This window comes from Carassius carassius, chromosome 43 (genome assembly GCF_963082965.1).
Source record: "Carassius carassius chromosome 43, fCarCar2.1, whole genome shotgun sequence".
NCBI classification, from domain to species: Eukaryota; Metazoa; Chordata; class Actinopteri; order Cypriniformes; family Cyprinidae; genus Carassius; species Carassius carassius.
In genome coordinates, this window is record NC_081797.1 from 5,511,439 (window position 1) to 5,521,325 (window position 9,887).

The following is a 9,887-nucleotide window of genomic DNA, read 5'->3' on the forward strand; positions in this document are numbered from 1 at the left end:
GTCTTTATTTAAACTAGACTACATTTAAACTACATTTCCCAGCGCACCGTGCCTGTAATCAGATTGTAGTCCGGAAGTGTTGGTTTCACTGTTTTGGGGTCGACGAGCACGAATGGAGTAATCCTGTGACAGATGGCGAATAAATCGGATCCGGGCGCTGTTCGCTTCTGCTTTTTGCACGCGCGCGGTTGATGGTCACAGAATAAGAAATAAAGCACGCCAGGATGGCAGATCAAGGATTGCTGAAGTGGACAGTTATCGTGCTCACATGTCAACATAGAGACAGTGTTTATGCCTTCCAGAGAGGTGAGTTCATCATTTATTCTCATCGTATGCCTGTGCAGATTCAGAGGGTATATGTACATTTCTTTTATTGAATCCATTTGAGCAGCCTTGAAACGACAAGAAACAATAACATAATGTTTAAAAGACATAAACAATTACAAAAAAAAGTAATATAGTATTACTCTGGGTTGTTTGGGATTTGGGAAGTTATGGTAAAACCAAAGTATTCTTTAAAGTAAGTGCATGAATTTAGGTGCCATATTATTATACTAAATAAAAATATGGTATTATTATCTGATGCCATCAAAGTACTGTGGTAGTACTATCTGATTCTTTCACTGTATCATGGAACCACCACAGTACTTGGTTGTTAAAGGGTCTGCCTCACATGAACAGATCTCCAGAGCACGTGTAGGTAGATCTCATGAGGTTTGTGTGTGTTTCAGAGCTGGAGGTGCGTCAGAATCGTGGTGTTCTCCCGGCAGATGCCCTGCTGCTGACCGTTCCTGACCCTCACGCCCGGCTGGGCAGCGGTGGTGCCACACTGAACGCCCTGCTGGTGGCTGCAGAACACCTGAGTGCCAGAGCCGGATACAGCGTGAGCTTCACTTTACTTTACTCTCGAGGGCTCTGTGTGTGTGCAGATGAAATAGACTTAAAGTCCCCTAAATGTGGATGTTTGTGTTTAGGTGGTGAACGCAGATGTTCTGGATGAAGCTCACATTCTCATCCTTCACACGGTCTGTAAAAAAATAAATAACTAAAACATTTTAGATGCAGATTATTTTCAAACATGTGTTAATTGGTGTATGTGTGTTTCTAGGGCAGAGATTTCCCATGGGATGGCTGCAGCAGGGCTTTCTGCTGGATGCCTGTACAGAAATCAGATGCTGTAGAAGGAGCCGTTTGCTGTTTAGACCTGCTGTTGGACTGTCTGTCCACAAAGGTTAGCAGAACGAATGCACAGCTACACACACACAAATAAACATGAATTCACGCACCTCTCACACTCTTTCTCTCTAACTATATACACTAATCAACATTTAAAGTGGATCAAAACCTTTTATCAAAGTTGTCGTAAAACCTAAAAAGCGTTCTTGTCTTAGGACAACTTTGATGACCTTTTTTGATCCACTTCAAATATTGACTACTATATATATATATATATATATATATATATATGTGTGTGTTTGTGTGTGTGTGTGTGTATGTATATATAAATACAATGTAATACAGTGAGTTGAGTGCATTATTATAAAAAAGCCTGAAACTTTCTATTGTTTCAGATTTGTGCTGGTTCTCCGCCAGGCGTTTGGGTTTGCAGCACTGATGTGATCCTGCATATTCCAACACGACAGCGTGAGCTAACGTTTATGTAATCAAACATCTAGTTTGTGCATGCTTTTATTGTTGCTTTTATTGATTTTCTTTACAGTGATTTCATGGGATGGGTTCTCTGGGGTCCGGGTTGTGGCGTTGCCAGGTGATGTTAGTTTTGCTGTTAATCATGGCGTCTATCTCACTGATGCAGAGGTGCGTTATTGGAAATTATGGTTATTTAAAAAAACACTTTCTGAGAAATTTAAAATCACTTTCTGAGAAATGTTTAATTTTTGCTTTTACAGGCCGGAGTATGTAACATTATCTATAAGGGCTCAAAGGAGAAGATCAGCTGTGCTGCACTGCCTGATGGGAAAGTACCCCTGGTATGAATTTGTTTGGTAATCTTTCTGCTATATGTAAATAAAATGCACTTTGTTTAAAGGTGTATTAGATTTGTTTAAAGGTGTAGTAGATGTTTTGTTTGCATCTTCAGTTGTTTTTGTGATGCTTCCTAAATGGACTTTTCTGCTCAGGTGTCCGGCCCGGTGTTTTTCTCTAGGACTGTGGCAGAGAAGCTCTTACAGACTCACGTTACGTCACCATTGGATGGCTGTACATATCTTGGCATGGATTCGGGAGCTCCACCGCTTGAGGTAAAAACAAAGAATTTTTTTTTTTCTCTGATTGTTCTCTCCCTCTCATTTTTCTTGCTCTCCTTTGCAGATATCTCTGTTTCTGGATATTCTGCTGTGCCTTTGCTCTGACCTGACAGAGCATGAATTCATCAATGGAGAGCGAACAGGCTGCTCTTCACCCTCCGGACCTCAGGGGGCAGTAGTGAGGAGCGGCCGCGCTGCGCTGTGGAGGACCCTCAGGGGTGCCTCCATCTCCATGTGTACTGTTTCACTATTTTTTTGTCTGTATATTATAAAAAATTTATTTGCGAATGAAATGCTAGCTTACTGAATACAGCATAGTATATATTTGATAGTGCATACTATAAAAAAGTTAAACTGCATGCTGTTATATATTATATAAAATAATATATTTTATGCTGCAATATGTAGTTAAATGCAGGCTACATGGGTTTTCCATGCATACTGTAAATATCTGTATACTTTCCTCAGTATGCATACTGTGTGTTATTGCAGAAGTAGTAAGCATAGAGTAGTGTGTCATTCTGAACGTCGTCTTTGTCTGTTTCCAGTATACATTCCAGATGGTTGCTATGAATATTTGACTCAATCGGGTCAAGAACATGTCATTCGTCTGTCAGAAGCTGGAACTGAGACAATGATTCTCTCTCATATTCAGGTAGGAAATGTTGTGAACGTCTCTAGGATTTTTTTAATAAACATTTGAACTTTTTTGCAATACCGTTTCTTCTTTAAAGGATGTGAAGTCTGTGGCAGAAGGCAGCAGGGTGATTAATAGCATCCTGGAAGGAGATGTTCGTGTATTAGCAGGAGCTGTTGTGCAGCACTGCCACCTGCAGGTCTGGAGGGTTTAACTTTATCTCAGTCTATGAACTATTTTAAGATATGAAATCAAAACGGACACAAATATTTTCTCACTTAATGTTTTCATAAAAAATAACGTTAATGACATGAAATCTGTTGTAAATATTTGAATTTGTTTTTTTTTTTTCCATATTTATACAGATTTCCATTTCCATCCTGAAAAGTATGACCCACATGCACTGTCATTGTATAAAACAAAATTATTATTATCGATGTCTTATTAATGGTTTTAATTGTACAGTGCCAGTCACACTGTTAAAATAGTAATATATTTTATTTGTTAAATTCTTTTATAATTTAAGTAATAACATATTTAGAAAAATTATGATTTATTATTATGAATTATTATTATTTTTTAATGGGGGGGTGGGCAGTTTTCCTTCTTTTTTTTGTCCTTAGCTGATCACATGCCTGAATAATACAGTTATCAAAATGTGCCAATGTCATTTGCAGGGTCCAGTCCAGGTGCATTCTGGGTGCCTGTTGTCAGGGCTTGATTTGACCTCATCATCCTGCGTCCAGCGACTACCCCTGTCCAGTGACATCATCATTCAGGGTCACCGAGTGATGCTGGGAGAGTTAAAGTTAACAGTGTTCACAGCATTCGGAGCTCATGACAATTTAGAGGTGAGTTTAAAGCCTGTTACTTACATTAAATTTTTTAGATAATACTGAGAACAATATAAATAAGAAAATGTATGCTAATGTTACAAATCTTATTATACACAGTGTTGGGGATAATGCATTACCAGTAGGGCAAGTTTACATAATCCGATAACTTTTCCCAAATAACTTTTAAAATACTTATACATTACTTTTTTAATATACATGAAAATATCTGAGTTACTCTTTCAAATAATAATGCCGTTTACTTTACTGACAGCTGTTCCTAAAATAACTTATTGCTTTACATAAAAGTAACTAAGTAATGTAATTAGTTTTTAAGGAGTAACACAATATTGTAATGCATTACTGTTATTTTAGTTATTTACTTTTAGTTTAGTTAAAGTTACTTTCCCCAACACTGATTAAACACTATTTATCTTCACCCAGGCCTGCACTGATGATGTCACTGCATCATTTCTTAATCAAAAATGGAGTGATTTTTATAGTCGGACAGGAATACAGTAAGAAATGTCTACTTTCATACCTCACAAAGTCAGACTTTTGACTAAAGGTTTGTTCTATTTTTAAGATTAATGTAGCCAAAAACTACCTGCTTATACAGGAAGCTGCCTAAATGACTTCAGATTAAATTTTTGAAATGGTCACAGTTACACACAGTTAGTGTGTCTAACATATGTATGTGTGTGTGATAGGCCTCAGTACCTTTGGGGACCTGAGAGGACTGAGCCATGCTGTCTGCTGGACGCCCGATTGTTCCCAGTGTTCATGCCACATTCAGGACCCGTTGGACTCGAGGGTGTTTGTTGGCTCCTTGGCGGTGCTGGAAGTCTAGACAGCTGGAGGGAAGCCTGGAGACTCTCGCTCAGAGATATTCTCATCCTGACAGACCAGCAGAGAGAGCTGCGCTGGAGAGAGGAGCTGTTCTTCAGTGTGGGCCGAAGGAGAGCCGTGGACACTCTGCAGGGCCACATGAATCTCAGTCTACAGCCGTTCTTCAGAGCAGCAGCTCTGGCCGGCCAGCAGGAGGAGCTACTGCAGGTGCTGGACTCAGGTGAGGAGCAGAAGCTGAACAGTGGTTGGCATATGTTGACTTTTGAGGGTACTGAAGGTTTGGCTGTTTTCTCAGTGGCTGCAGGCAGCAGTGGTGATCTGGGAGTAGCGGCTCGTTGTCTCGCCTGTATCGCTGATGTTCTCGGCTGTCTGGCTGGTGAGGGTAAAGGCGGTTTGCGCAGTGGTCCAGCAGCAAATCCATCATGGGCTCCTGCTTTTAAGCTCCTAGAAGAGGGACACTTACCTGCAGGTGTCCAAGAACTGGCCAATCAAAGAAAGCACTGGCTAAGCAGGTTAGAATTTTTTATTAAAAAAATAATGCATATATCTGAGAGTTGTAAACTGAGAATTTTAGATTTTGTCATTGCTTTTTAAAGGCCAGATTTGTTGGTGAGAGCCGCCAGGCATTATGAGGGGGCGGGACAGATACTGCTGCGGAAGGCAGTGATGTCAGCGCGTGAGTTTGTGTTCATTGGTCAAGGAGAAATGCCGCCCATGGGCGAGTGGCAGGAAGTGGAGTGTCCTGCTCGACTGGATCTGTCAGGTGAGAACAGCTTTCTTCATTTGAGCTGATCAGAGAGTTCTGTGTTTATGTTTGACAGTGATGTGGGACATTTGGAGTTGAACTGAGAATGCCTTTTTAAATGGAAGTTCAGTTTTTGAAGTTAAACTGAATGCAGAATTGCAATTAGAAATTGCTCAAAAGGGACCGTGAAGACATTTAGAATTATAAAAGAGACTACTATTTCAATTGAACAATGTTCTTTTGAACTTTCGATTAACTTTTTATTCATCAAAGAGTCCTAAATAAAAATGCATCAGTTTCCACAAAACTATTAGGCAGTTTTCAACACCGATAATAATAAGAAATGTTTCTTGAGCAGCAAATCAACATATTTGTAGGATTTTTGAAGGATCATGTGACACTGGAGGCTGGAGTAATGATGCTGAAAAAATTTATCTTTTTGCATCACAGGAAGAAATTGCAATTTAAATATATATTCAAATATAAAAAGTTATACTAAATTGTAGTAATATTTCATAGTGTAATAGTTTTTTCTGTAAGAAATTCTAAACATATGAGACTTCTTTCAAAAGAAATAAGAAATCTTACTTACCCCACTCTTTTAAGTTTCAGTAGTAGTGGGGATGTATTTAGTTTATATATCTCATTATATTTAAAACATTTTCTTTTGTTGACTGAATTGAAGCATTCTTAATTTTCCAAAATACCTTTCCCATGTTGAAATCTCTGAAATGCAGTTCAGTAAATTTCTCTTTAACTCAAGTAAAATTAATCTCAAAAGTATTTAGGTTTTCTTGGGTCTTTGAAAGCATGTGCTGAAAGTGTGTTTGGATACCTCATCAGGTGGCTGGAGTGACACTCCTCCTATAGCGTTTGAACATGGAGGACTGGTGGTCAATGTGGCCATCAAGGTGGATGGAAAACGGCCGATTGGAGCTCGAGTTCGGCGCGTTCCAGAGTCTCGTCTGCTGTTGGTCAGTAGCAGCGGTGAACCGGCCTGCAGCATCTCCACAGAAACACTCTGTGAGGATCTTATTGACCTGGAAGACTATTACCAACCTCACGCTCCGGGTGAGAGACAAGTGTAGACGTATGCTGTGGATCTGACAGTCTGAAACTACAGTGCACAACACATGTTTGTTCTTGAGAATGGTTTGATGTTGAACATAAATGTACAAATATCTCTAAATATTTTAATTTCTGTTTGTGTTGTAGGTGCTCTGCTAAAAGCTGTGTGTGTGTGCAGCGAGCTGGTGTGCGTGTCGTCTCCTGTCTCTCTGAAAGAGCAGTTGTTACAGCGCTGGGGTGGAGGACTGGAGATCCACAGCTGGTCTTCACTGCCACATGGATCTGGTCTCGGTGGGTAAATCACTTTTGAGTAAATTCATTTTTTAAATGTAACGGATTTTGGATAACCACACAAGACGTCTTCCATATAAATGGGAACAGAAGAGTCTTCTTTTTATTTAAATTTCTATTAAAATATATATTTTTTCATATTCAGACAGAACTGTAATGTATAGTGGCATCTAGATAATGTACAGTCGTGGCAAAAAGTTTTGAGAATTACATAAATATTGGAAATTGGAAAAGTTGCTGCTTAAGTTTTTATAATAGCAATTTGCATTTACTCCAGAATGTTATGAAGAGTGATCAGATGAATTGCATAGTCCTTCTTTGCCATGAAAATTAACTTAATCCCAAAAAAACCTTTCCACTGCATTTCATTGCTGTAATTAAAGGACCTGCTGAGATCATTTCAGTAATCGTCTTGTTAACTCAGGTGAGAATGTTGACGAGCACAAGGCTGGAGTTTGATTTGAAGAATTTATTTCACACACACCATCATTTTAAAGACAAAATTAACAATAGTTACAGAAAGGTTATTGTGTGTAAAAAGGGGAAACCCCAAAGAAGCTACTAAAAGCTTTTAGGAGGGGGCCCAATAACACCATACAACATATAATATACAAGAACAAAAAGCTCAATCCATAAACACAAATAAATATAAATACAACAAGATAAACACTACAGCACACAAACGATCCAAGCACAAATGTAACACTATCAAAATGATCAAAAAGTATATGTTAAAAGCAGTTTTTCCTTAAGATTTTTCTTGAAAACGGAGACAGAATGCATCAATTTAAGGTTTTTCATTCACCATTCATGTGTGGGGTTGCTTCTCATCCAAGGGAGTGGGCTCACTCACAATTCTGCCCAAAAACACAGCCATGAATAAAGAATGGTACCAAAACACCCTCCAACAGCAGCAACTTCCAACAATCCAACAACAGTTTGGTGAAGAACAATGCATTTTCCAGCACGATGGAGCACCGTGCCATAAGGCAAAAGTGATAACTAAGTGGCTCGGGGACCAGAATGTTGAAATTTTGGGTTCATGGCCTGGAAACTCCCCAGATCTTAATCCCATTGAGAACTTGTGGTCAATCCTCAAGAGGCGGATGGACAAACAAAAACCCACTAATTCTGACAAACTCCAAGAAGTGATTATGAAAGAATGGGTTGCTATCAGTCAGGATTTGGCCCAGAAGTTGATTGAGAGCATGCCCAGTCGAATTGCAGAGGTCCTGAAAAAGAAGGGCCAACACTGCAAATACTGACTCTTTGCATAAATGTCATGTTATTGTCGACAAAAGCCTTTGAAACGTATGAAGTGCTTGTAATTATATTTCAGTACATCACAGAAACAACTGAAACAAAGATCTAAAAGCAGTTTAGCAGCAAACTTTTTGAAAACTAATATTTATGTAATTCTCAAAACTTTTGGCCACGACTGTATTATTTAAATATTTACAAATTTTTATTTTAATGGAATGTTGCACCTTGAAATGGATATCTAAAATAATATAATATAATCATAATTAAACTGTATATAAATAAGTGTGTGTGTTTGTGTGTGTGTGTGTTTCTAGGCACCAGCAGTATCCTGGCGGGTGCAGCTCTTGCAGCAGTGTACAGATGCACGGGACGGAGCTATGACACAAACTCTCTCATTCATGATGTGCTTTACCTGGAGCAGATACTCACCACTGGTATGAGAGATGCTTTTATTCCTATAATGAGAATCATCACATCCTTTCTAGATTAATACAGAGTCTTACTGTGCTGTGAAGCTTAACCAAACAGGCGTTAATTTTTTAATAAGCTGAATTTGAAGGCATTTTGTATTTTTGTTGCTGTGTTTCAGGTGGAGGATGGCAGGACCAGGTTGGTGGGCTGTTTGGAGGAGTGAAACGGGCCCAATCTGCAGCTCAATTACCGCTGAGAGTGGAAGTAGAACAGCTCTCTCTAACTCAAGACTTCCTGTCTGCTCTGCAGAAACACCTTCTTCTGGTTTACACTGGAAAGACACGTTTAGCACGGAACCTGCTGCAGGTACGAGCTACTGATGCTGACGCTCAGACTTCATGAACACTGTGTTGTGTTTCACTGGATCACTGTGTGTGTGCAGGACGTGGTGCGGAGCTGGTATGCGCGTTTACCCTCCATCGTACAGAACGCAGAGCAGCTGGTGACCAATGCAGAGGAGTGTGCTGAAGCCTGCAGAGACGGTGAGAGACACACACTCATTAATATAAGATTGAACTCTATGAACTCTTTTATTTGATTCTGTCTCTCTCTCAGGATCTCTCCTCAGATTGGGGGAGTGTATGAACACATACTGGCAGCAGAAGAAGCTGATGGCTCCAGGCTGTGAGCCGGCGGCAGTGAGATCCATGATGAACACACTTCAGCCGCTGAGTTTAGGACAGAGTCTGGCAGGAGCAGGAGGAGGAGGATTCCTGTTCTTACTCACCCGTGAGCCGCAGCAGAGGGACGCAGTGAGAGAGATTCTCACAAACATACAGGTGAGTCAGAGAAACTGGTTCAACCACTGCACAATGAGAACGTGTGAAGAAGAATGCTTGTTTAACCCTTTCCAAACTGTAGAAGCTGGTTTCTTAACGGCCTGTGTTTAGTGTGCTAAATCGAATTACTTAACTTTTAATTTAACTACTTGTAAACAGAAAAACACCAATGGTTCAAGTAAAATGTATTTTCTGAATATTGTTGTTCCTGCTGTTGTGTCTGACAGGGCGCTGGTTCATTCAGTGTTCATTCAGTGGAGCTGGATATGGATGGGATCTCAATCATTCACAAGAGCTCTGGTCATCCCGAACTACAGCAGATGACATAAATGCCTTATAAATAATGATTTAATTGGTATTGTTCCTGTAAATGTATCATTTATTAGTGTTTACCTTTCATATGTTTTAACTTTTCTCTTTCCTGAAACATTATTTTAAATATATAAAAAATACCTGAAATATATAAAAAATACCTTTTTACCACATTGAATAAACTATTATTTTAAGAAAGTGTCTGTTGTATTCTGACTTTTGGATTTTGTACTTGTTTATTGGCTGTATAAAAATACAAGTACTTAGATGATTAAATGATGAAATAAGTATAGAAGCATCTATAAATTGGTATATTCCTCTTGATTAACTACTAGTAATCAGAATAGCTCTTAAGATACAGAGTGGCTATGC

The 9,887-nt window shown here is 39.2% G+C and overlaps 1 protein-coding gene across 1 annotated transcript; it reads left to right on the top strand.

Moving 5' to 3' along the window:
* Positions 1-85: 85 nt before the first annotated feature.
* On the top strand, positions 86-9,653 carry LOC132124897 (L-fucose kinase-like). Its single transcript, XM_059536047.1, has 23 exons — positions 86-306; positions 732-883; positions 975-1,025; positions 1,109-1,231; positions 1,572-1,644; positions 1,721-1,818; positions 1,911-1,991; positions 2,142-2,261; positions 2,332-2,503; positions 2,816-2,922; positions 3,002-3,103; positions 3,582-3,755; positions 4,182-4,255; positions 4,448-4,806; positions 4,882-5,098; positions 5,183-5,349; positions 6,175-6,402; positions 6,547-6,690; positions 8,268-8,387; positions 8,543-8,730; positions 8,807-8,906; positions 8,980-9,203; positions 9,431-9,653. Exons 1-23 carry the CDS (start codon positions 225-227, stop codon positions 9,530-9,532), a joined length of 3,258 nt encoding a protein of 1,085 aa, XP_059392030.1. The 5' UTR covers positions 86-224; the 3' UTR covers positions 9,533-9,653.
* Positions 9,654-9,887: the final 234 nt, after the last annotated feature.

Bases quoted from the DNA above. Each gene is read 5' to 3' on its own strand.
- LOC132124897 (XM_059536047.1), top strand. From the start codon at position 225: ATGGCAGATCAAGGATTGCTGAAGTGGACAGTTATCGTGCTCACATGT. The intron at 1,645-1,720 runs GTGAGCTAACGT...TTTTCTTTACAG, and splicing joins GCATATTCCAACACGACAGC to TGATTTCATGGGATGGGTTC. The intron at 8,731-8,806 runs GTACGAGCTACT...GTGTGTGTGCAG, and splicing joins TAGCACGGAACCTGCTGCAG to GACGTGGTGCGGAGCTGGTA.